Source organism: Orcinus orca, chromosome 15, assembly GCF_937001465.1.
Source record: "Orcinus orca chromosome 15, mOrcOrc1.1, whole genome shotgun sequence".
NCBI lineage: Eukaryota > Metazoa > Chordata > Mammalia > Artiodactyla > Delphinidae > Orcinus > Orcinus orca.
In genome coordinates this window covers 49,981,880-50,008,400 of record NC_064573.1, presented here as the reverse complement: position 1 = coordinate 50,008,400, position 26,521 = coordinate 49,981,880, and the positions used below count along the sequence as shown (strand labels likewise).

General features: G+C 51.0%; 1 protein-coding gene and 1 long non-coding RNA gene across 9 annotated transcripts in view; both read right to left on the bottom strand.

The window, feature by feature from the left end:
* The window catches only part of LOC125961273 (uncharacterized), a 217,981-nt gene that overhangs the window by 35,876 nt on the left and 155,584 nt on the right, over window positions 1-26,521 (bottom strand). The gene's annotated exons all lie outside the window — the stretch shown is intronic.
* Window positions 1-26,521, bottom strand: part of TMEM241 (transmembrane protein 241) — a 219,716-nt gene that overhangs the window by 92,097 nt on the left and 101,098 nt on the right. For 4 of the 8 annotated variants that reach the window (XM_033435331.2, XM_033435330.2, XM_033435332.2 and 1 more), the window contains one exon: window positions 19,230-22,094. In XM_033435331.2, coding sequence (XP_033291222.1) covers window positions 21,934-22,094 — 161 coding nt within the window. In that variant the 3' untranslated portion in view covers window positions 19,230-21,933. Of the gene's footprint in view, window positions 1-15,526; window positions 17,743-18,062; window positions 18,938-19,229; window positions 22,095-26,521 lie in introns of those variants that run through there. The other 4 variants (XR_007471731.1, XR_004485311.2, XR_007471730.1 and 1 more) reach the window with 4 other exon arrangements.

The window sequence follows — 26,521 nt, the reverse complement described above, 5'->3', positions numbered from 1 at the left end:
CACCCCAGAGAAGGGGCGACGGGGTACCGGGCTTTAGTCAGCAGAGCTTGAAAGAATCTGACAGTCACAGGTTGGAGGAATTCAAGGAGTGGCCAGGGGGAGAGCAAACAGGACCCAGAGTAACAGAGTTTAGTCATAAATATTTTGCTAACAAATTTCCTTAGCTGGATTCAGTTGTAAGATGATTTTGTTGAGGGGTATGATGAACACGATCTCTTGGGCTTGATAGATTAACTACTATTTCTGGGACACCTACTGTTTATGAGGCAAATTGGGAAAGAAACAGGAAGTGTTCAGAATGTCTCCATCACCTGAATATAACCCGCCCTTGACCTTCCTCTGCTGGTGTCTGTCACCTGCTTCTCCCTGATGAGCCCTCTGGTTCCCAGCCCACTCAGCTCCCCGGTGAGGGCCTGGTGGGTGGAAAGCCTCTCAGAGATGCGAGGCCACTGGCATCTAGAAATTGTAGCTCCCCGCCACCCATCTGCCTTGAGTCTCCCGCCAAGCTCAGGGGATATCCTATAGGTGACACGGGCCACCGGCCCAGATGTGCAGAGGGCAACACCCTGCATCCTGCCTGTGTCTTAAAACCAGGCTCAGGTTCTTGGGTTTGGGGCAGTTTGGTTTGGGGCATTTATGAGGTGGACTTAAGAAGTTGTGGGTCCATTTTGTTAAGACAATTTAAACATCTGTTTTGACCTGTGGGTTTGTTAAGTGGGGAGTTTATGGGTTTTAATTCAGTTGGGAAGGAGGCTGAGAATGAAAGATTCTGTCCAGAGCTCTCCTTTACCTTGTCCATCACATGAGCTTTCCGAAGGAAAAGGGGAATGAGGCGGCGGCCAGGGCTCCAAGGTCACTGCCGGCGCCTCCTGGAATGTGGTGACTGCCAGTCACTTCCCAGACTCGGGCTTTGGCAAGGAGTCGTGGAGGCAGCCTGTGCCTGTGTGGAGAGAAGGCGGCCGCTCAGCAGACTGTTCTAGAAGACCCCGAGGCTCTGCCCTTCCACCGTCCACCACAGCGGCAGGCTTGGACCCCTTGCAAGCCCTGCTCCCTCTTGGGCTGCCTGAAGGCTCTGCAGTTCTCAAGGCCAAGGGTCTGGGGAAGCCCATGCTCCTCGGGATGGCAGGAGCCGCCCCACCTGACTTGGTTTCCCCAGACTGGCCTGGCGGACCGCGGGTGTCTCTCCTCTGGTGCCCTGACTGTGAGGTCAGGTTAGAGATGGAAAGCAAGGAGCAGCCGGCCTGGTGGCAGCTGCCCTGTCCCCAAGCAGTGGGCCCGCTGTGCGCCCTGCCCGGGCAGGATCAGTCCCCATCCCCCAAAGGCCTGGAGGCCTCAGGCCAGTGACAGTAGAGGTCACTCCTTTCCCTTCTTTCCCCCCAATCAAACCTGCATTAAAGCAGGAAATCCACACCAAAGGCAAAGCTGTTTGTTTTCCTTGGTTTTTTTCTCCTGACCCAAACTTCCTCTATTCTTTTGGCGGCCCACCCAGCACACCCATTCTGGGCCTCCCCGTACTCCGCACAGACCACTGCGCGCCACGGGCCCCTCCGTTCCCACAGCAGCACACAGGTCTGTTCATCGCCCTACCACTGAACTCTTTCTTAGACGTTTCCGGTTCCGTGCAGAACGGCCGGCCTTCTTGCCTCCGTTGCAATCTGCCTGTGCCGAGGAGGGGTAGGCTGGAACAAAGCAATGTGAGCCAGGTAGTTTTGTTACCTGTTCATTGTTTTCTCTGTGTGGGGCGGAGCGTCCCAGGGCTCCCCTGCCCCAGGGACAGCCTGAGTTCATCTCCTAGGAGCTGTCAGGACGGTTTGGTTAAGCACATTGCTGGCCAGGTCCCAGCAGGGCCAGGTAGAGTGTTGAGGACCGGACGAGGGAGGAAACATCAAGGCTATATATTTGGAGTCGCATATTGTAAGCACCAACTTGAAAGCGTCTTCCAGGAGTGCAAGTGCAAGGCAGAACAAGGCAAAAAGCTATAAAAGAAGAAAATAATAATTCAAGGGCATGGTCCTCTCACTGTCAAGGCAGGGAGTGCTCGCTCTGACAGCCCCCATTGCACAAAGGGCCATGCAGACTTCTAAAGAGATATTCCAGAAAGTCTTCAAACACTGAGCTGGCTGAACCCTGAAGACACACCTGGCAAGGATGGTACTTACCCGTGTACCGTCTCCCGCTACCATCTTGCTACTCAAAGTGTGGTCTGAGGGCCAGCAGAGTTGGCATCCCCTGGGGTCTAGTTACAAATGCAGAATCTGCATCTCAACAAGATTCTGTGGACATTTGTATGCATTAAAATCTGAGAGGTATTATTCCTCCAATACGCATAGGAAATAAATTTTCTGTCTGAAAAAAGATACTACTCATGTATAAAGTTGTCTAAAACAGGAACTGTAGATTTTCTTTTTAATCTAGTGGGAAGAGTGGCATTGTTTTACTTTTTTTACAAATCTCTGTAATGTCTTTTTTTTTTAAATTTTATTTATTTATTTATTTTTGGCTGCGTTGGGTCTTCATTGCTGCGCGCGGGCTTTCTCTAGTTGCAGTGAGTGGGCGGCTACTCTTCATTGCGGTGCACGGGCTTCTCACTGTGGCGGCTTCTCTTGTCGCGGCGCAAGGGCCCTAGGCATGCGGGCTTCAGTAGTCGTGGCTCGCAGGCTCAGTAGTTGTGGCGCACAGGCTTAGCTGCTCCGCGGCACGTGGGATCTTCCCGGAGCAGGGCTCGAACCTGTGTCCCCTGCATTGGCAGGCGGATTCTTAACCACTGTGACACCAGGGAAGTCCTGTAGATGGTTTTTAACACCAAAAAGAACAGTGCCAGTCTCTCACTGAAAGGTAGTTTTGACAGTTGTTTACCTAACTGCCTCATCTAACATTTTTGTGGATGCACATGGCCAGAAAGATTTAAATTGGATAAAGGTACAGTTAACCGATAGGAGGTCCCAGCGCAGAGCTGGCTTATAGTGATCGCTTCATCCGGTGTTGACTAAGGTCACTGCCTGGATGAGGCCTGTATCTCAGCTTCTCGGGTCCATGCCCAGGTGGAGAGTTGCGACAGTGGAGGGTCAGAGCCGTGGTGGGTGCTGGAGCATGAGCCCCCTCTACCAGAGCTGGGGAGCTGTACAGTCATGACCTTGGGACATCATGATGAACAGATCTCCAGTTTGATTCCAGATTGACCTTCATTGAGGTCCACGTAGCATTTTATAAAATGTGTCTTACCCTGTGTTCTGTGGGTGACGGCAAGGACTCCATGGGTCTCCCCTGAGATGCTTCAAGAGGTTGGAGAGAGACCACTGGAAGTGGAAGGCACCCTCTCCAGGTGCCGTGATACTGTTCTCCAGAAGGAGCCCCAACAGTGGGGATGCTCCAGGGGCAGGACAGACTCCCTGGATGGACCTTGGGATGAGCCCAAGGCAACAGGGTTGGAAACCGCCACTCAGGAATCAGCCTGGCACACAGGTGACAAGGTGGGCAAGTTAGAGCAATTGTTTGGTCCAGTGAGTGAAGATCAAGAAGACAGGATGAAATCAAGGAGACTCCTTACTGGGGCACCTGGACAGATTGGTGAGAAGCCAGAGACAGAGATAATCCCTTGGACACAATGTTTGCAAGGGCCCTTAATCACCAAGCAGATAGCACCTGCCAGCCCTGTGCTTGGCCCTTAAAGCCCATGTTCTTATTTTACCCTTAACAAACAAACTGTAAAATTAGGTATTGTGCTCCCATTTCAGAGATGAGGAAACTGAGGCTCTGAAAGGTGACTTTACTTGCCCCAGCCATGAAGTGGCAAAGGCGGGGGATTTCATATCCAGGTCTATCCGATCCCCAAGCCCAACCAGCTATGTTGCCTCGAGCTTGGGTCAAAACAGAGAAGCTAAGAGAGTGGAGAGGCCAGAGCCAGGCTGATGTCAGATGACGCTCTGGACCTGCTGCACTCATGGCCTCTCCGATGAGGTGGGGCCTTCTGTCCACCCCACCCAGTAGCCGCCAGCCCTTCCATGCAGCGGAGAGAAGGGATCCAGAGCTGCAAAGTCCAGACCTCCATCCTCTCAGGTATGAGCAGCCTTCATAGCTGATGTGGGACACCGTCCTGGGCCCTGGTAGAATGTCGGCTTTGGGGGAAATGTGCTTCTGCAACAGGTGAGCTAAGAGGCTTTCCGAAGTAAGCAGGAGATCCCAGTGAGGGTAACACGGCCAGGGTGGGAGTCCACCAGGGTTCGACCCATCGGTTTCTCATTGCGCACGTATGGCTTTTCCACAGTGTGTCCCAATGAACACAAATTCTCTTTGCCCCTCTGCTCTGCGTGTTCCTTAGCTGCCGTTCCTCCTGTCTGTGTGTGGCTAGGAAACGCACATTTGTTTTGCTCTAAAGCTAAGCCAAGTATACCTCGGGCAGGCCGTCCACTGGCAGGGAAACTCACATCACACAGTGAAGCCAAAGAATGGCTTAGGGACGGTGAGCTGTTTGAGACTATTCGCGCCTCAGCCCCCAGTCGTCACATGCAGGACTCAGGCACTCGTCAGAGGTGCAGAGAGGCACTTTCATGGTCATTAGCTGCTACTCTAGACAACAGGGTTCAGAAGGGCAGGGACGGTATCCATCGCCGTATCCCTCAGCGCCCAGCACAGTGCCTAGCACATGGAATTTACCAAATATTGCTTGGGTTGAATAAACCATCACAAAGCAATCACCACACTGGGCGGGTAGTTCTCTGCAGCTCTCAGGTCTCTCCTCGGGTCCCACTCAGGTTCCACCCCGCAGACCACACCACCCAGGTCCCCTTGCCCTCCGGCTGCCGAAGAGGTTCTGACAAGGAGAGACGCTGAGGGAGAGTGACAGCAGGAGGAAAACCAGGTCCAGGGAGGTGTTCCACAGTCAGCCCCCACCCCACCCAAAGGACCCTGCTCGTCCCCGGGTCTCACCACCACTTCCTGGTCCCTTAACCTGTCCACGCCTCCATAAATAGTTTCCTCATTGAACTCACTTCACTTGGCACTGCTGGTGCCAAGCCCGCCTGACACAGCCAGCTGGCAGAGTAGAGGACAGGGTGTCCCATCAAGGATGGCCTATCGAGGGCTGCCTATACTTCCAAAGCATTCTGGAAAGCAGGAGGACATGGATGGGAAAGCTCAAGAAGATCACATATCCCTTAAAAAAAGGCATTTTGGGCGCTTCCCTGGTGGCGCAGTGGTTGAGAGTCTGCCTGCCGATGCAGGGGACACGGGTTCGCGCCCCGGTCCGGGAAGATCCCACATGCTGCGGAGTGGCTGGGCCCGTGAGCCATGGCCACTGAGCCTGCGCGTCCGGAGCCTGTGCTCCGCAGCGGGAGAGGCCACAACAGTGAGAGGCCCGCGTACCGCAAAAAAAAAAAGGCGTTTTAGCTACAGTGAACCTGACCCCGAACAGCCCTCCTCAGGGCACTGGTGGTATCCAGTCCCCCTCTGCCAACTGGGCTTTCCCTGGGGACCTCGGATTCTTGGTGGTTTTCTAATGAGGGGCTTCTGAACAGGAGCTCATCGTAAAGGATGACCAGCAAGAAAATTCGGGGGTCCAGCGGGGAGGCTGATGGCATCTCTGCCGGAACCACTCACTCTATATATTTTTTTACTGGCTTAAGAAAAAGGAAGCAGATCCCCTTTGAGGCGTATCTGGAAGTCCCTGGGGAAAACTACAGACTGTTTTATGAGATTCTAAACCAGGTGCAATTTTTTCCTAAGGCACCTGCCTTCTCCCATGAAACCAATTTTCATTTTTATTTGCAAAATATAAACAAGACACAAGTGGAATAGATTCCTTTCCCCTCTCCTTATGTATTGGAGAGAGGGGAGGAAGCGGTTTTCAAGGGAAGACTGCGGGCAAGAGATTTTTCTGGGAAGAGCATTCAGCCAGAAGCAGGGGGCCCAGAGCGAGAAGGATGATTTTCAGTAGCAGCCCATGGGGAGCCCAGAGGCAGTGACCTTGGGAGAGGCAGGCACAGAAAGGAAGGAGGGGGCTCCGGGGCCGGCAGACCGGGTGACCTCAAGCCAGCCACTGAAGGGTGCTGGCCTCCTAAGGGGGTCTTAATACCTCCCATCAGAGGGGCTCTGGAGGATCAAGTGAGATGCTACAGTAGACACCTGTAGGTGTTCCATAAATGGACATAATTAGTTTTATAACTGAACTTCACTGAGTTAGCAAAGAATTTAAATAAAAACTCCTGCTCTATAGAGGAGGCTATTAGAGCACAGCTATGGCATCTAGGACCAGATGGGGAAGGTACAGTAACTCAGGGTCTAGGCGACCCAGGGTCTCCATGGAGTGCACAGCTGTGCAGCGGTGAGGAGGTGCTGGGTGGCAGGCTGGAATCCAGCCGTAGCTTCACCCACCAAGTTGTGTCCATGGCGCAAGCCTGGAGGAAAGGACACCTTTCCGACTGTTGTGCTCAGAAGATGACGTTCTGCCAGGCAGCTGGAGAAAGGTGGGTCTGCACCTGATCCTTCAGAGGAGCTGGGTGGTAGGAGGGCAGGGAACAGAGGGTAGGGGTAGAGGGAATGCCGGGACCGCTACGAGCCCAATGAGATGAGCCCCGTCCCATGGGGCAGATGGCTGCTGGAGCCTTGTGGTGCAGCTGGGTGATGTGACCCCTCAGAGGACCAGTAGGCCATGTTATCTATGGTCAGGGGTGCAGAGGGTGAATGAGCTCCCTAGAGACCCGGAGGAAATGGAACGGCCTCTGTGCAGGGCAAGCAGGGGTGGTCAGGGCTGCCATGCAGAGAGGCAAGGACCTAACTGCCTGGGCCCCAGCCAGGAAGGGAAGAGGGTGGTGGAGAGGCCAGAGCATGGTGGTTATGGAGGAGTGGTACAGGGTGCAGGGACCCAGCTCTCGAACCATCTTTACCTGATGGAGGCTGGGCAGGTGGTCACCTCTTGGAAGGGGGTCAGTATAAGGAGTTTGGCGAGGCCTATTAACACCTGGGAGTCCTTTTTCACCTTGACTCCCAGATACTCTCCTGGGACCTCTCCCCCTTCCCTTCCAAGGTCACTTTCCTGCAGGCTAAACTTGGGGAAAGACAAGGACACCAGGGGCCTGAAGCCAGACAGGGGCACAGATGTTTCCAAGGAAGGGCCTTCTGCTCAATGAACCCCCAAAGCAAAGCCGACGTTGCACTTGGCCTCTGGGTCACTTTCGTCCAGAGTTCCAGGCCACCCACCAACTTGGCCCTAGTCAGACCAGACCAGCCCTGGGCTGCAGAGCTTGGAGTGAGAGGCTGGGAAGGGCTGAGACCACCTGCCCTGGCCTGTGATGGACCCTAGACTTGAGGAGTTCAGATCTCAGGAGACTCGGAGAGATGACAAGGAAGTGTCCTTCCGCAGCGATCCTCCAAGTGCCCTGATTCCGTTTCCTGCTCCCAGCCCATTTCTTTGGGTCCATCTGGAAGTCTCCTGATTCCCATGGCATTTCACTCATTTACTCTCCGCCACCCAGCCCAAGGGAGTCGCCGTGGCTCCTTTCGTGTCCCCACGGCTGGGCAGACACTGGTGCTGGCTGCCCCTTGGCGACCCAGCACCTGGGAGACGTGGCAGATGGGCTCTGGGTGCCTTGCTGCTCCAAATTACCCCCAAGTGCTGCCCCCAGGAGCTCGACGGGGAGATGATGAGGCCCCCGTGGCATCCAGGCTTTGGCGTAGTGAGCCCTGCTTCCCAGGGAGCCTGCAGTCGGGTTGCAGGGCTAAGGAATGAGTGGGAGGGGAGGGAATGGCCTGAGCAAGCAGAGAAGGGTTTTTCTGAGAAGTGTAGTCGTGAACGGGAGGAAGGAGCGAGGGCAGAAGCTCGAGGCTGAGAACCAAAACGTTCTACCCACACTCAGCCTAGGTGAGGGAAGTGAAACCACACCTTACTGCCCACCCAGAGTCTTCTACTATCTTCAGTAGCATTTCTTTACTCTTGGGGGGACTGTCCTCCCAAGCAAATAGTGTTTACCACGCAAACTTCCCCCAAGACAACTCTTCCGTGAAAAGCATCTCCAGCGTGTGCCTGAAGATTCTTTGAACCCCTCACCTTGCCGTCTCCACCCATCCTGGACCGCGGTGTTGTGGTTGTTACCTGATCCTAACTCCCCACACTGAGATACAGTACTGACTTCAAGCCAAAATGCTGACCTTGTCTTCCTGGCTGTGAAATCCAAGCGGTGCTGTCCTCCCCTCCCTGCCAGGCGGCAGCAATGCCCTCGGCTTTGTCTCATCGGGAGGTGTGTTGGTCATACTCGGCGAGCCAGCTTACGACAGCGAGGTTAAAGAAAGACGTCAAGGTCGACGTTTTGCGTCCTCGTTTTCTTGTTGTTGTGTTGAAAGACTTGAGGGTATTTAAAGCCAGCTGAGAGGGATAAGTTCAAATAACCAAGAGAGGGCAGGTCCTGAGGAGGCAGGAGGGGCTGGAATCAAAATGAGCAGAGGCGAGGGAGTCATGTGAAGTTGGAGAGGAAGGACTCCTCAATTGGGAAAAGCAGGGGAGAGACGTGCCCAGGTGAGCAGGTTTGTCCAGATGAGATCGGGAAGGTGACTGTTCTCCTCTGACAGCTTCCATTTTCCCTTTAAGTGGCGGGGCCCACCCAAACGGGAAGGAGGAGGGCAAGGAGGGGATGGGGCTTGAAGAGAGTGAAAACGTTTGGAATAGCTGTAGAGACGGGGAAAGTGAACCAGCCTGAGAAATGATCGTTTCCATAGAGCAGGGAGCCGTTTGAGGTTGGTGCTTTTGAACGTGTAGAGAACGTAATCTGCGCTGTTCTGTGACTTCCTGGAGGAACGAATGAATGCACGAGGCCTTCTGGGTGACAGCATGTTCCACGTGCTAAGAGATCTTAAAGTCACTTTACCTCGTTGTCACACTCCATTTGCTCGGACACCCCAAGTCCCCTGCCGCAGAAAGCCAACTGCTAGGGAGAGTCCCAGATGATGATAAGGGTCACCAATAACACTTACGGCTTATGATGTGCTGGGTGCCGGGGTACGCAGCATACCTTCATAAACGGTCTGTGTGTGGTTCCCGTACAAATACATATGTACATACATGTGTGGTGAATGTGTGTTTACACATACATATCGTATAGACATATATAACTTTTTCCTTTGTAAGTCAGCAAACCTACGAGGTTTCAGGTTCTAGATTACCTTTCCCACTGTAAAGAACTGGGGCTCCGTGGGGTTCCTCAACTCCAGCCCAGAACCCCCTGCCCAACAGAGGCAGCCATGCACCCCCCTGACCAAGGGGGCTGGGAAAGACCACGCAGGAAAGGCAAGTAGAGAAGTCTCGATAATGAAGAATCAGCTTCAGAATGAAAGTAAAGAATGAAAATAAACTCCATGCCTGAGGACAAGGTGGAGTTTACTGTCTGGTGCGCTCCTGCTGGGGGCGAAGTTGATGGAAGGCAACCTGAGAGTCCCCGGGGGTGAGACACAGAACAACAAGCCGCCAGCCCTTGCCCCTGCTGGCCCTTTCCCTTCCCCCCTCCCTCTTCCCCGCCGCCTTGGGTCTCTGCAGGCCCTCAAGCCTCTTGAGGCCGCCTCCTCACCTCAAGGCCCGCTTCTGCCCCTGCCCACGGGCCCCCAGGTGCTGTCCCCAGGGTGCCAAAGGGCCAAAGCAGCACTGAGCTCTCAAGGAAGTGAGAGCGAACCCTCTCTCTCCCCCTCAGGGTCACCTTTGAGCCCACGGCTCACGGCCCCCAGGGTCCTGGAGAACACCTCTTTGATTTATGCCGGGAGTAGCCCTCTCACCTCAGGCCGTGAAAACATGAGTCCCTGAGGCAGGTGCGAGCTAGTGTGTGAGTGTGTGTGTGTGAGGCTGTGGAGGCTGCAGGGAGGAGCAGCAGAGGGTGGAAACGGAAATATTCTGCATTTTCCCCATCATCTCCTTTACCTCATTGACTCACAGACAAGCTGCCTACAGACCTCAGGCCCCACTGGGTGTTCCGACCCCACTGGGCTGGCCTGATTCCAGCCCACCTCAAGCCAGGGCCTCTGCTATTAAGGCTCAACTTACTTGTGGAGCTTTTGACCTAAAACTGGGCGGGCCCCTTGGGGCTGCTCAAGGAATGTGGACCCTGCCCTCTGGGGGTCGGTTAGACAAACCTGAGGCTCACAGTGACCTCGATGCTCCCCGTCCAACTGGAGCGAGCGCAGCCAGGGGTGCGGAGCGGGTGGTGAGAACAGCTGGGCCCAAAAGGCGGAAAGGAAAATGCAGGGCGGGGCATCCTCACAGCCCCTGTTCAGTGTGGTCAGGAAGAGTGATTTGTGTGTTTCTTGTTGTTGTTGTTTTTTGCGGTGCGCGGGCCTCTCACTGCTGTGGCCTCTCCCGTTGCGGAGCCGCTCCGCGGCATGTGGCATCTTCCCAGACCGGGGCACGAACCCGTGTCCCCTGCATCGGCAGGAGGACTCTCAACCACTGTGCCACCAGGGAATCCCCTGATATGTATGTTTTCTTTGGGGATTTGATGGGGACAGGGGCTCCCCAAGGCCAAGGTCATGTAACCCGACACTTGCAGGTCAAAGGAAGGGGGATGGGAATTAAAGAAAGCACATATCCCTGGTGGGCTGCTTTTCAGATGTCTGGAAACAAAACTTTTGATAAGAATAAAGGCCTGAGGGACTTCCCTAGTGGTGCAGCGGTGAAGACTCCATGCTCCCCGTGCAGGGGCCCCAGGGTCCATCTCTGGTCAGGGAACTAGATCCCACATGCATGCTGCAACTAAGAGTTCGCATGATGCAACTAAGGAGCCCAAGTGCTGCAACTAACACCCAGCGCAACCAAAAAATAAAAAGAATAAAGGGCTGAGAGGCACAAAAGGACAAATACTGGTTGGCCCCAAAGTTCATTCGGATGTTACAGGAAAACCCAAACTTTTTGGCCAATGAAATATATGATTCCACTCAAATGATGTACCTAGAACAGGCAAATCCATAAACACAGCACCTAGAATAGAGGTTACCAGGGGCTGGGGGCTGGGACGCCGGGGAGTAGAGGGAATGGGGAGTTATTATTTAATGGGTACTGAATTTCTATTTGAGATTTTTTAAAGTTCTGGAAATGGACAGTGGTGATGGTGTACAACACTGTTAATGTACTTAATGCTACTGAATTGTACACTTAAAAATGGTTAAAAATGATAAATTTTACCTTATGCATCTTTTACCACAATTATAAAATTAGAAAAAGAGTAAAGGGCTGAGGGGGCAAGAGAAGCTGTGGGGGAGGACAGGAGGCCCGGGCAGGGTGGAGCCCCGGACTGAGGAGGAGAACGTTCGAGGGGCGACTTTGACTCCTGCACTTTGACTCAGGGTGCGCTCCACCGCTGACACTGCAGAGTTCTTCCCCTGCTATGAATAGCTCAGTCCCAGTGCTTTCACTTGAAGGGATTTGGAATACAGGACTTGGTTGTTCCCTAGCTCGCACACCCCATGAGGGCAGCCCCATAACTAGCCGGTCCCTTCCTGCCCAGTGCCCCATCCTCCCTCCCTTCTCTACTGCAGCCTGGTGCCTGTGGGACCCACACAGTCAGCTGCAGCTCTAGTCCCTCCTTTCCAGGAGTGGCAGCCAAAGACACAGGGCTGTCCCTCACTATCGCTACGGGAATTGTAACACCGTGCAGGACCCATGGTGCTCAGGACAGGGGGAGTCTTTCAAAAGGTCCTGCTCTGCTTTTCTTCCCTTTTCTTCTCCTCTGTACCAATAGGCTATTGACACAATATTGCTACAAATCAAATCACTCCAAATCATAGTGGAGCAAACTAACAAATATTTATTATTTCTCATGAGCCTTGGGGTCGGCTGGCCTGAGCCTAGTGCATCCAATATTGACCCGGCTTGTTTATGTGACTGCTGTCAGCTGAGGGCATCTGGTCTAGGACGGCCTCAGCTGGGAGGACTTAGCTCTGTTCCACGTGGTCTCTCATCCTCCAGTAGACTAGTCCGGGCTTGCTCTCATGATGGAAGCAGTCAAAGAAAACGTGTGTCAGGTAGAGTTAAACAGGCAAGGAAAACTTTATTCAAGACTACTGCAATAGGGGTCCAGACGATTGTAATAGGAGATAAAAATTGAATGCAACTGTGAACACAACAGAGGCAGCTGGGGATTTATAGCCAATGGGCAGGGTGCGAGAGTCAGTGGATGGAAAAATACCAAGAGGAACTTGGTTAGGTACCAAGTGGAGGGAGGGGGCATTCTTGCTAAACTGGCTTGGCAGGATTCTTGCTGAACTGGTCAAGAAGAGGGCTCAGAGAAGTCTAAGAACACAAGTGGAGGTGTCTGAGACTTCTCAAGGCCTTAACCCAAAATTGGCAGTGTCACTTTCACTGCATTTATCAGCCAGAGCTCAGATCCAAGCAGTGGGGAAATGGCTCCATCGCATTGCAAATGGCCTGGGCACTGGGAAGGGTGGAACGCTGGGGCCATCTCTGCTGCTCTCTTCATGGGAAGGCCCTCTTCTATGACCAGGACCATCAGATAGAATGTAAAGCCCCCCATGCTCCCTGTGTCCTGACTTAGATGATCACCAAGCTGAGCATGGAAGGCTTACCTGCACTCAAACGGACAGACTAGCAGATGCCAGAATTGGAACCCAGGCAACCCAGGGACTTGTGTACTGATGAGGTTCTCGAGACCAAAAGAAGTCAAAGAGAATAAGACGGGAACCCGATGACTACAATGTGTGTATGTCAGAGACTTGCTCTTAGGACAAAGCAAAAGTCTGGTCATCAGAAGTAAATGGAACATCACACCGGGCCTAGAACTAGGATTTTGTAGAAAATGTGGTCTTAATACTAATGAGGGCTATTGCTCCTTGGACATCCAACAAATGCTAAATGCTATACATTTATTCGTGTTTCATTTTTAATACAGCCCTGGTATTATAACCTCCTTTTTTTTTTTAATCATTAATGAAATTAAGACTCAGAGTCCAAGACCACAGAGCTGGTAAGTGTAGAGGGTTTAAAATCTGTTCAGATCAACACTCAGTGAGCACTTTTATGTGCAGCTCTGTGCAAGGCACCAGGAAAACAAAGACAAACAGACATGGACCCTACCTTTAAGGAGCTCACCATGTAGGGGGAGGGCAGACAAGCAGAGAGGTCATTTCTATGCTGTGAGACAACTGTGTGTATAAATGGTCCAGAGGAGGGTCCAGACCCAATCAGGTCTGTCTCGTGCCAAAGTATTAGTACATGTCTTCCCCACGGCACCATCCTGGCTCCTTGGGGGCTCGTAACAGAGACTAGAAATAACAAAGGAGAATTTTTTATTTTCTCTCACTTAAAATGGTTGGAGGTGGGCAGCCCTCAGGTGGCATGGTGGCCCCATTATCTCATCAGAGACCCAGCCTCCTTCTAGCTTCTGTTCCACTATCTTAAGGCCACAACTTGCAACTTCAAGGTTGTCTCAAGGCCCAAGATAGATGCTAGAACTCCAGCTATCATGTCCTCAACCCAGGCAAGAAGCGGAAGGAAGGCAGAAGGTTTACCTCTCTGAGCTCTTTTAAGCAACTGTCCCCAAAGTCTCACCCACCAACTTCTGCTTACATCTCCTCGGTTGGAACCTACTCAGATAAGCTGCATGGTTACAAGAGAGGCTGGGAATGTATCTGTTAGCTTTATACACAGTCGCTCAAATACATCTAACTTCTATTACTAAGTGTTATGGGTTGAATTGTGTCCTCCCACCCCATAAAGATATGTTGGAGTCCTTATCCCCAGTACCTCAGTGACCTTATGTGGAGATAAGGTCTTTGCAGTGGTAATCAAGTTAAAATCAGGTCATTAGGGTGGGTCCTTATCCCGTATGTCCTTCTAAAAAGGGGGAATTTGCATAGCGAGGAGACCATGGGAAGAGATACAGGGAGAGAGGCCAGGAACAGAGCCACACCTGTCAGCCGTCAGAAGGAACCAACCCCACCGACACCTTGATCTTGGACTTCCAGCCTCCAGAACCGTGAGACAAGACATTTCTGCCGTTTAAGCCATTCAGTCTGTGGTACTTTGTTACCGGAACCCTAGCAAACAAATACACTGAGGAAGAGGAAATGTATAAGGGGTTAGCAATTAGCCATCTGGATCCTGAGCTCGTCTGGGTCCTGGAGACGGGCTCGGAGCCCCAGCACTCCCGGGGCAGCTGGGACCAAGCTGAGCCGTAGCCTGCAGGATGGACAAACGGACATGGCTGGGAGGGGTGGGTGGTGGGCAGCCGAGCGGGGAGTCACGGACCCTCCGTCATAGAATCCGTTCCCCACACGCAGAGGTGAGGTTACGAACTGCCTCCACCGTGAGGCCAAGGCTGGGGCTGGGGCTGGAGATGGTCAAAATAGTAGCTTTAAAATGTAACATTGAAGAGGAGAAAGAATTTTCTGTAAGTTGCTTATCATTGGTCAGAATGCTGTCCTGCTGAATTACATTATGCCGCATAAACCTTAGGTACTGATAGGAAGCAGAGAACTGCCTTTCTCCCCTAGGACTTCTAAGGAATTGCTACAAGTGATCATTTTTAAACGCTGCATATATCTTCATGATTTTCTATATTTCTGTGAAACTCAGCTATAGTTAATGCCAGAATCTCCTACTATGGGTAAATATTTGGATGTATTATTTAAATCTACTGAAAAGAAACTTGTACTTCCTGGGGGGATTAGGAGATGTGAAGAATTCACTTTTAAGTTATTGAAAATATGTGCAATGTTCTAAATAATAGCAAATATTAGTTGGAGGTAATGTTCATGGTTTGGTTATTCAGCTTAACTTTGAACTGTAGCTTATTTTACACATGCTGTTGATATACATTGTTTCTGATTGTTTTCTATGGTTTCAAAATTCTCACGGCAGTGCCCTCAGTTCCCCCCCTGGTCCACGTCCTCTGTCACCTGTGGGCGTGAGTCTGTTCTCTCGAGGGCGAACCTGCAAACCTGCCACGTCTGTTCTCTCCTTTCTCCCGGGAAAGAGTGCTTTACTTAGAGAACATGTGATGAGTAGTTGACACACACACACACACACACACACACACACACAAATAGAATGACGGGTTTGACTCCATTGTACCTTCAAGACCCCTGGAGAGACGAGGACAGATCTGGGAGCTTTTTAAAGTGGTACCACCGGCGGGATTGTGGTGACCGGGCCTCCTCTCCCCTGTCCAGCTTCACCACCAACGGGGGACCCAGGCCCTTTATTCCCCAGAGGACAGCCCACACCAGGCTGTCCTGTGTAACAGACTTTACTGAAGGCCTGAGGATCAAAAAGGGCGTTGGCTAAAAAATAAACCTTAACCGTGGCCACCGGGCTCTGGAAGAGTATGGCCCACCCCCTCCCGCTGCCGCTCTCTGGAGCTCCCTCACGCACCTCCAGGTGCTGGGGGTCCCTTCTTCCCACCCCCAGTTTTTCCATGCTCCATGTTCAGGATCCCACCTCAGCCCTCATCCCACCCACAGGCAGGGGCATGGCTGCCGGGGAAGGCAGCCTTTGGTAGAAGGGCATGAACTGTCCAACACAAAAGGCCACGTACTGCACGATCCCTGTTCATAGGAAATCTCTAGAACAGGCACGTGTGCGGAGATAGAAAATGGATTGCCTGGGTCAGTGGGAGTGGCGGGGTGGGGAACGAGTGACAGCGGGTACAGGGTTTCTTTTGCGGGTGACGGAAATGTTCTCAAATTAGATAGTGGCGATGGTTGCAGAATTCTGTGAATATACTAAACCCCACCAAACTGTACACTTTAAACGGGTGCATCTTAGGGACTTCCCTGGCAGTCCAGTGGTTAAGACTTCGCCTTCCAATGCAGGGGCTGCAGGTTGGATCCCGGGTGGAGGAGCTAAGATCCCACATGCCTCACACCCAAAAACCAAAACGTAAAACAGAAGCAATATTGTAACAAATTCAATAACGACTTAAAAAAAAAAAGAAAGAAACCCAACACCTTAAACAAAATGGTACATTTTAGGGTATGTAAATTATATCTCAATAAAGCTGTTATTTTTTTAAAAATCTCAGTCTGCAGGTCTTCTTGTCGACTCAGGGCCTCCCTGAGAATAGGGAGGGTGCATTTGCTGTACTCGACAGTCACATAGAGGGTCGCCAGAGCTGCTCCGCCAGGACAAGGGACAACTTGCAGCTTTCTCTGTGCGAAGCAGACCCTGCCCACAGCCTCCCCTGTGTGAAGAGCCGGGCCTCCCCTCCAGCACCAGCAGCGGCCAGCTCTGCTGGAGAGTAGGTGTGTGATGAATGAAGGGAAGAGGAGATAAACAGAGGAATGATGGCTATCACTTGCCGGGGTGGTGAGAGAGCCTGGACAGAACCTAGGGTTCTATCTCCCACTTAGAGCCCTTTTCGCTAAACAGCTCCTCGTAATGCGTCATGCAAATCCACCGGTCAGGGAATGGTGCCTGGATTAAATCCCCACGTTTCCAAGGGCTCCACTGCTCTCCCGGAGGCTCGCTCAGAGTGATGGGTGTGAGGACAAACAGGCACAGAGGCCTTGTGTTCGCCCGCCCGTGGGCCTCTTCACACAGCGAGAAGGAAATAAATGACTCAAATGTTCCCTTTGGCTCAGGCGGTTGTTTAAATGGGATTCCACCCTCAGCGGCCAAGGGAGGGGAGCTGGCGGGTGGAGCGGGGCGCGGTCCCTTCAGACCCCTCCCCGGCTGGGCCTGGATGGAACCGGACGAAGGTCTGTGTGCCAAGGTTTGCTTTTGCACAGGGCAAGCCTCTGCTGGCCAGGCCACCGAAAATCAGCTCACAGCAGGAGCAAAGGATCCCCCGTTCCACGAGGAGCACAGGATGTCTGAGTCTCTGAGACGTCTCCAGAACAGAGGGGAGCCCCGTGTGAGCTCCAGGATGGGCTCAGCCTTCCCAGGGGTTTACTGCCCAGGTCAGAGGACCCGGGAGCCGCCAGGCAGACGGCCAGCGTGGGGTCCGAGTGGCCGACGCCCACGGGGGACAGCACTGCCCTGGACCTTGTACGAGGGCCACCGGTGGGGGGCTTGGCTCGTCTGGTTTGTTCAGAACCCAGCGGTCCGTGGTGGGGGTGACGTGGGCAGTGCCCACAGACAACGCATAACACAGGACGGGCCAGGGCAGAAGGGTCGTGAAAGCCATCTTGGAATCTTAGCTCAGGAGTGGTGAGCGTGGCAAGGTTTCCTGTCCGGTCAGGCTCTTGGAGGCGTCCTCTGTAAGTGCAGCGTTGTGAAGACAGCAGGGCAGGTTGTGACACAGCATGGGGGAGGCACCTGCACCCCATCTAGAGCATCACGGGTGCTCACGAACATAATTTCCCAGCCAGACTTTCGAAACACCCCTTGCCTGACCCAGCCCACCTCCTGGCCTCTTGGGCCCTGCCTCGCCGGCGGTTACTGCCTGAGCATGGCTGGAGCCCCCAGCTCCAGCTCTGCTCACTCGGGTCCCCTGTCACTCGCGTGGGGAGGGCAGCCACCGTGGGAGCTGACAGGCAGGGCTGGGAACGTCCCTCAAATCCTCACGCACCCTCCACCGAGCTGAGGGCCTCAGGGATGTGACTTACCTTCTCCGTGTCTGCCTTCTCCTCTGCAAAACAAGGCCAATGGCAATTCCTCCGCCAAAGGCTCCTTGTGAGGATTAGGTGAGACATCTCAGGAGTGAAGCCCTTTGGGCAACACTCTGCACGGCCCCCAGTGATTCTCGGTGCTGGGCTTCGCAGCTGGGACTTCTCCCTCGCGGCATCTCTCCAGGTTCCTACCAGGTGCACCATGCCCTTGAAATGGACCATGAGACCCATGTTCAAGTCTGCGCGTCTCTCCCACACCAGCCTGAGGTTCCCCCCGAGACAGGGCCGAGCCTTCCGTGGCCGCCATTGTCTGCACAAGGCCCAGTGACCTGGCCTCCACTGAGACCAGTGGGGGGCGGCAGCACATTCCACTATGGGCACCCTTGACTCCACCCCATGTCCCCCAAAGAGGTTCTCACTCAGTTGTTCTTAACCTGGAATCCAATAGAGGCCCAATAGTGGACTTCAGGGAGAATAAATCCCCCAACTACATGCTTAAGTGTGTGTGTGTGTGTGTGAGACTGCACATTTCGGAAGAGAAATTCCTTACTTTTCATCAGATTTTCAGAAGAGTCTGTGTCTTTATTTTATTAAAAGCACTTAACTCTCTCTGAAATTCCATTATTTACTTGTTTATCGTCTGTCTCCACCCCTAGAAAGTAAGCTTCAGGGCGACTCATCTTATTTACAGATATATCCACAAGCCCAAAACAGAGCCTGGCACATAGTGGGTTCTCGGTATTTTTTGAATGAATGAATGAGTGAATGAGGTTCTTTGACCCAAAGGCACAGATCCTGCCCTGTAATGGGGGTCTGGGAAAGCCCTGGACACGCGGCGGGGGCCCCCTTCTCCAGGCAGCTCCAGGGCGGAAGGCAGCTGGAGCAGACTGGTTCTCCTGGAACAAGTCTATTGAGGGGAGGGTCTCAGAGTGCTCAGATTGGATCCACCTGAGACGAAGGGAATTCGAGGCTCTCTGTCGTATAACAAGTTTGCCCAAAACTTAGTGGCTTCAAACAATTTTGCTGTAGCTTATGATTTTGTGGTCAGGCATTCATGCAGGCTCTGATGCTTCTGCACCACGTGGCATTGACTGAGATCACTTGACGGCACTCAGCTGGCAGATGGGCTGGTCCTAGAAGGTCCAGGGCAGCTCCCCTCACATGTCTGGTAGCCTGGTGGGGTGGTGAGAAGGCTGGGTGCAGCAGCGACTGTCTACAGGGCTCCTATACCTGGTCTCTCCAGCACAGCTGCCTCAGGGGAGTCAGACTTCTACAAGGCAGCTCAGGACTCCCAAAGGCCGTTCCAGAAGATCAAAGCAGGCGCTGCAAGGCTTTCAACCTGGCCTTGGAAGTCTGGGGTCATTGCTTCTATCACCTCCTACTGGCAGCAAGCAAGTCAGAGCTAGACCGGATTCAAGAGAAAGAGATGGGAACTGCAAGGAGTGTAAATACCATTGGGGTAGGTAGGGGTGGGGCACCCTCTCAGTACTCAACGGCCACACACGGCTGGTGGTTACACGGGACAGGGCAGGGCTAGAGGGAGGAGTTGGGTGGACCTCCCTCTGCAGAGCTAAGTGGCCTGGATGCTGGTAGAAGTCTGGGCCTGTGTTTAAGATGCAAGAACTCACTCCCCAGGGATAACAACCTTTTCTGCAATACTCTCCTGTCCAGGCTGAAGAGAAGAGAAAGGCCAATTACCGAGAAAACAAATGGTTTATTTTTCCTTATATCCACAGCAGATTAGTAATAATACACAATCACACAGAACTTTGCTTCTCCTGACAGAAAGCGTATTCTTTATTTGGACAAATACAAAGACAAAACACCCTGGCTTTGACATGGGGCCAGCAAGGACATGACCAAGATAGGACATGACCAAATGGATCATTTCGGGTAAAAGGGAGTGCTGGGGTAACCTGAGGATTCCCCACCAGGGGGGCCAGGGGCCCAGAGAGCCACAGAGAATGAGAGCAGTAATCTAGGCCAGTCCCTTGACTTACAGCCCTCTAGGCTCACCCTGAGTTCAGAGCTGAGCACGTGAACTTGGGCATAAAAGATGGTGGTAAAAGCTTGAAGAAAAAATCCCAAGAAGAAACGGAAGCTGAAGGAAGCAGGATGGTCTATTGAAGAAACATCTTATCCTTTGCCTCTTGCTAGTGTCAAAGTAAGAAAAGACCTGAGATTTTAAAAACAATGGGACTCTGGAATGAAGTTAAAAAAATCACACAAACAAAAACCAAAAAAAATCCTTGTTAGAGATTCTTTAAAAAGAAAAAAAAAAAAGGTCTAAAACTCTGCAGCAGAAATTTTGTTTTTTGGTTTTCTGAGGTACATTTATTTCTTTTATTGAAGTATAGTTGATTTACAATATTGTATTAACTTTCAGGTGTACAGCATAGTGATTCAATATTTTTATAGACTATATTCCATTAAAAGTTACTACAAGATAATGGCTATAATTCCCTGTGCTGTACAGTATATCCTTGTTGCTCATCTTTTTTATATACAGTAGTTTGTATCTCTTAATCCCATACCCCTAATTTGCCTCTTCCCTTCCCTCTCCTTTTTGGTAACCACTAGTTGGTTTTCTGTATCTGTTTCTGTTTTGCAAATACATTCATCTGTATTATTTTTTAGATTCCACATATAAGTGATGTCGTGCAGTATTTGTCTTTCTCTGTCTGCTGCAGAAGTTTCTGAGGTCAGTCCTGCTGGAACAGGGGATGGGGTTTGTTAACTGTACATGGCTCTTTCTAGCCTTAGGAATCTCCATTTGCTCAAATGAAACTTGGAAAGACAGACATAAGATGACATTTGGACAGATGCCACTTTCTGCAAAGAGAGAACTGGACTCAGGTGTACAGACACGGTTTTGTGGGAGCAAAAGAACAAAGAAAATTGTAAACCCAGATTTTCTATTTGATCCTCGGTAGAAGGTTTCACATCTCAGATTAGGAACAAAAAACAAAGTGAAACTATATATGTATAAAGGTCACTCTGAACATGTTTACCTTAAATGACAAGCAGAGACCAGGAAAAGACAAGGAAATGAATTTAAGGTACTCAAGGTCCAAATATACTAATCCATTCCTATTTGTTTCATCTTGTTTCTTTTTTCAACAACTTGGAGAAAAAAATGCAGGAAGAATGGCCTGACTGAGCTGACCTTAGTCTTCACAAGGCCAAGAATGGACAAGGCTTGTTTCCCAGATGCTGGAAGTGGTCCTTCATCACTAACGGGGTGTCCAACCCTGCAGGGCCTGGATCCTTCCCGGACAGGACTCCCTGGACTTCATTACCTTCTATGTCTCAAAATGACCAAAACTGACACCCGGCAGACTATAATGCATTCAGAAAACCTATTATGAGCAGGAATATTTGGAGTTAGACATTATTTTCTTAAACCTTCATTGGGGTTCAGAATCAAACGACCATTTCATGCAAATTCATTTCTTTTGACTCCCATAAAGGCAAGGTTTAGAGTTTTCATCCTATTTTTAATCTGGCCTGAAAAATATATTTCAGTGTTCAGTGATCTGAAACCTCCTCTGAGATATCAGGGAATTAAATGGATTATGAATATAACTGTGTGTGCGTTTACATATCTATGTTTTGTTTTGTTTTGTTTTCTTTGCGGTACGCGGGCCTCTCACTGTTGTGGCCTCTCCCATTGCGGAGCACAGGCTCCGGACGCCCAGGCTCAGCGGCCATGGCTCACAGGCCCAGCTCCTCCCCTGCATCGGCAGGCGGACTCTCAACCACTGCGCCACCAGGGAAGCCCCTACATAGCCATGTTTGTTTGGTGTTTCCTCCACCAGTGCTTATTAATCCTATGCCCTCTGGTAATCATTAGTACCAAGTTAACCTAATGGTAGGCAAAAAAGGGTGTGTGCAATTCAACACAACACACAACCATAAAAAGGCTTCAGCACACACTCTGGAGAAGTAGTGTCCTTGCTGGTGTCTTACTTGGCCCAGAACCCCCATTTACCTCCTCCACCCCCGCCCCCAGTGGAAGCCCCGCTTGAGGAATTCTCTCTGTGCCCCTAGGCGGGGGAGTGTGCGTTCTAGGCAAGCCAGCCTGACAGCAAGGAAAGGGGGTCCCCAGAGGAGTCTCCAGGGGAACACAAAACAAAACCAAAAAGGCAACGCAATACCTTGGGCCCACTAGCAGGCAGTGAACGCTTATCTGGGAAGGGTGTTTAGTAAGGAGGCTTGCGTGGCAATCAAGGTGGGCGGAGCCATCCCCATACAGGTGAAATCCTGCATCTGTTTCTGCACAGCTGGGCTCACAGCACAGTCAGCAGGACTTGGGGGAGCCTCTCGACACAGTCCACTCTCTGCAGCGGCCCAGAGACCCCAGAAAAAGTTCTCCTCGACGCAGCGAGCAGCAGTGTCTCATCGTTCTTGCTTTCTTCTTTCTATCTCCGGGACAGGGAGCTCCAAAGCCCAGGGCGGTGTTCTCCACCTGCAGCCTGGGAGTCCACTTTCTCTGTGTTTAGGAGCCCTTCCGCTCTGAGAAAACCAGCAAGGCCTCTCCAAGGCCGCCGAGCAGGAGGCTGCAAGAAACAGCAAGAGGTCATCTTTCCCCTCCCCGGAGCCTGGGGGCTGTGGACACACGGAGTTGCCTGGTGCCCACATACCGCAGGGCAAGGGATGCCCCCTCATCCCGCAGCTGAGCATCTTGTCCCCCGCCTGCACTGCCCCGCTTTGAGGTCAGGCCCAGGGACTGCCCAGTCGTCCAGGGTAAGCCTCAGCTGTGCAGGGGGAGGGGAGTGGGCTGCAAGGTGGGTTGTGATACCTCCCCTTAGGGAAGAAGGTGATGTGTCCCAACCATCCTGACCAGGTGACAGTGACTGCCCTTCGTTAATGCTCTCTGGCAGAAATATTGAAGGAGGGCTTCCCACAGAGCTGCCTGGTACTTTTTGCCATAGAGGGTTGATGAATATAAAATCATGCAGATATCCATAATCTTATCATTATTAAGCTGACAATCTCTGAATCCTTTAATTTCATTTAGACTAACAGAACATTTAAAAACAAAATACAAATGGGGAGGGGACCTCCCTAGTGGCGCAGTGGTTAAGACTCCACGCTCCCAATGCAGGGGGCCGGTGTTCAATCCCTGGTCAGGGAACTAGATCCCACACGCATGCTGCAACTAAGAGTTCACATGCCACAACTAAGGAGCCCGACTGCGACAACGAAGACGCAGCGCAACCTAAATAAATAAATATTTTTTAAAAAAAGAATAATGAAGAAAATACAAATGGGGAATCGTGAATTTCCCACCAGAGCAGAAATATGTATATGGTCAGTGATTTGAAAATGAAAAAATAGCAGGAGAACAGAAGAGTGTGAGAAAGAGAAGAGCTGGATATTTTAACATGCCTAAAATGTAATACAATGAAAGGTCTGCACATTTCCTATTTTAAACTTCTCAGTAGACAACCTGGTGTCCGTCTGAATCCCCTGTCATTCTTCCCCAAAAGCACTTCTAAGGCCTGGGATGGGCCACGAGTAAAGGATTTTGATGGGGGTCCCTGAGGATGAAATGCTCTTGTCCAGAGGTGCCAACAACCCCACAATCCCACCTTCTTCTTCCTTTTTTCTCCCATTTACCCGCCCAGTATCCCACTCCTCCTATACACCCACTCCTCCTATACACCCACTCCTCCTATACACCCACACACCACACTCTCACATTTGGGCTATTGCATCTCCATATTCCTAACATATATCTAAGGCACCGAATGTATGAAACACACTTAGGCTGTGCATATCCTGTTCCCAGTGAAAAATGTCACCTATGTGGGTGACTGCGACATAAAGATAACTTGTACCATGGACCATTTCCAGTATAGCAGTGAACTGAATAAGTGTGAGAATAGAAAAACAATAAGCTGAATTCAAACTGTGCTCAGGTGTTTTTAGCTACGTAATCCTGCAAGTGTTAGTCTGCTGTTTCCTCAGCTGCACCACGGGAGACAATCACATCTAACCATCTCTGTGAGGCTTAGAAGGACGTACTTGAAGCAGCTGACCCCCGTGTGTGGCCTACAATGGGCAAGCAATGAAATATTATTCTTTTCTCGACTGCTCTCCCAGAGTAGGGATCCCTTTCTCAGCAGCCCTCACCACTGGCTGGCTTCCCCACCTCTGCTTGAAAAGTCCTTGTGAAGGACCCATCCTGCTCTGCAAAGCCAGCTCTAGCCATGGGATTCAGGAAAGCATCTATGGGCACCTACGGGCATCTTGTGGCAGGTCCCGGGGCACGAGGTTCTTCCCTCCTGGAGGAAGTCCTGCCTCATACTGACCTGACAACCTCACCTGTGAGTCTAAGTTCTGCTTTCTAGAGCAACAGAGAACAAATCTACGCCCCCATCACCCATCTGCCAACCCTACAGAGTGGAAAAATCCCCTGAACCCCTGCCATGTCCCCTCCCTGGTGATGCCAGGCCTCTCTCTCTCTGGGTGAGGGCAGAGAGGCGCTAGTCAAGTGACTGCACTGGGGAGTGGGCTGGGAGGATGACCCCCGAGCCTGCTAACAAGGGGGAAAGAGAGGAGAGGGGCCCGAGGGAGATGTCTGCCTGACAGCTTAAGCTCCAAGTTGGAACGTACTTTCCTCTTTCCTACAGAAGTATTATAATAGTGACAATAAGTCGATGAATTCTCTTTAACGCGTACTAAGCTCATAATAACATAGCTGAAGTCTGTGTCTATATTACGAACCGAATAAATTTCTGAGGACTTTCCTAGATCTATACTCATCATTTATAGGATTGTTCCTGGGAGAAACTAGGGTCCAAGTTCCAAAAGACCGTATTGAGAAACATGACCCATTTGTGCTTGTCCCTGGTCTAGCTCAGGGACAGACCCAGACGCTGGCGGGTTCTACTGCCTCTTCTCTTTGGATGAAGAAGGGCCTGGGAAGGGGAAGCCATTCATTTTGTACACAGGCTCACCTCTAAAGATCTGGCTTTCCCTTCTTAGCCAATCTGCTGTTTCCTTCAACATCCCTTAAAGAACGCACATACCAGCTTCTTAAACCCCTGGGAAAGCGCAGAGTCACCGTGACCTGATGCAAGATCTGTACAGAACTTTGGCTTTGGAAGAGTTTTATTTCTGCAAATGTAACAGGAGGGGGTCACAGTCATTTCCACTAATCTTCCTTAATCACCAGGGAGAACAGGATATCGGTTGGCTCTCCGCCACCCTCACACCTGCAGCTTTAGAACAATGCTGCAGCGTAATGAACTTGCATTTCATCCCCTCGGCTTAGCGAGTTAATGAAACACCTAGCAGCTTAGGGAACGCTGACATGCAAACAAACCTGGTTCCGTTTACTGTTAAGAGAGCCAGGGAGGTGAGCTTTGATGCTGTCTTCTAAACAGCGGGAGATGCTGACACAAGGAGGGGGGCAGGAATCTTAATCGCATTACAGCTGGTCAAGTCAGAGCTTTACTGGACTGTTTGCAAATCTTATAATCCCCATCATTCCTGAAATGAACAAACTTCATGTAACAAGGCATAAACATCAGATTGCAGAGCAGAGGCAGCCAGAAATAGTCATCACTCGCTTCTCTTCCAGGGGGTTATTTTCAGCGTCTCTCCACTCCTCTTTTCTCCCATGGAGAGCCAAAGGCCCCATCTCAATTATACATTTATTACTGTGGTGATTCAATGAATTCCTATGGAACCCTCCAGACAGAGGACAGAGACTGTATCCTTTCTCCAGCTGTAGGCCTAGCACTTAACACAACACCCAATAAATATTTACTCAGTGAGTGATGGAATTCTTATAACTGCTCCCCCTTTTCCCATCTGGATTCCAAACTATTTTTGTTTTTCTCTCTTTTGCTCACCAAAACTAATTCACCACCCCCTTGGGGACTTGCTGAGTGACAGTTCACAATCTGATAAACTACTCTGTGTCGAAAGGTAACGAGCATAGTTATGAAGGCCTTTCTCAGCATTTTAAAGAAGAGGTTTCAAATTTTTAATTCAAATGAAAAACTTCAGACACTGTGGTCCTAGATGCACTTTGGGGTGTGTGGAAGTTCTTTCTTCACCCCTAAATTCACTCTTCCTACAAAGAGACTTGGGCAGTCTCCAAGCATTCCCCTAAAATTAAAGGCACAGACATCTCTACTCAGAGAGGACAGAAGACCATTTTCTAAAGACTCTTGGTGCTAATGAGGTTGGAACTGGAATCAAGTTGAAGCGATCCTCGTGTTTGCAGCCCAGGATCAATGGCAGGCCCGGTGAATGATGGGCAAAGGTGAGCAGCTGATCACGAAATCCTACAAACAAACAGGTTGTGCTTTGGTTATTCCTTTCTCTCCTTGTCCCTAAACTATTCCACAGAGAAGAGTGACTCTCTTTGTCTAAGGAGGATTCGAAGAGGAGGCACACACAACTAATTCTACTCGACAGGAACATCACTCACAGTTCGGAATTTTTTTCTTTTGTATGTGTTGAATCCCCTTTGCCGAAATTTTAGAATAGAGGGAATTCATTATCGATCTGCACTGTAAAATGTTGTTAATTAAAAAATGAATACATATTAATCTGGAAATTTAAATTACCGGGCTTGTCATAGATATTAAAATACTGGGCTTTTATAGTTAAAAACAAGGTAATTAGCTGGACAAGAGCAGTTGCTTTTTTACATATATAAATTTATTTATTTATTCATTTATTTATTTTTGGCTGTGTTGGGTTTTCGTTGCTGCACACGGGCTTTCTTTAGTTGCGGCAAGCAGGAGCTGCTCTTTGTTGCGGTGTGTGGGCTTCTCATTGCGGTGGCTTCTCTTGTTGCAGAGCACGGGCTCTAGGCATGCGGGCTTCAGTAGTTGTGGCACGCAGGCTCAGTAGTTGTGGCGCACGGGCTTAGTTGCTCCAAGGCATGGGGGATCCTCCCGGACCAGGGCTCAAACCCATGTCCCCTGCACTGGCAGGTGGATTCTTAACCACTGTGCCACCA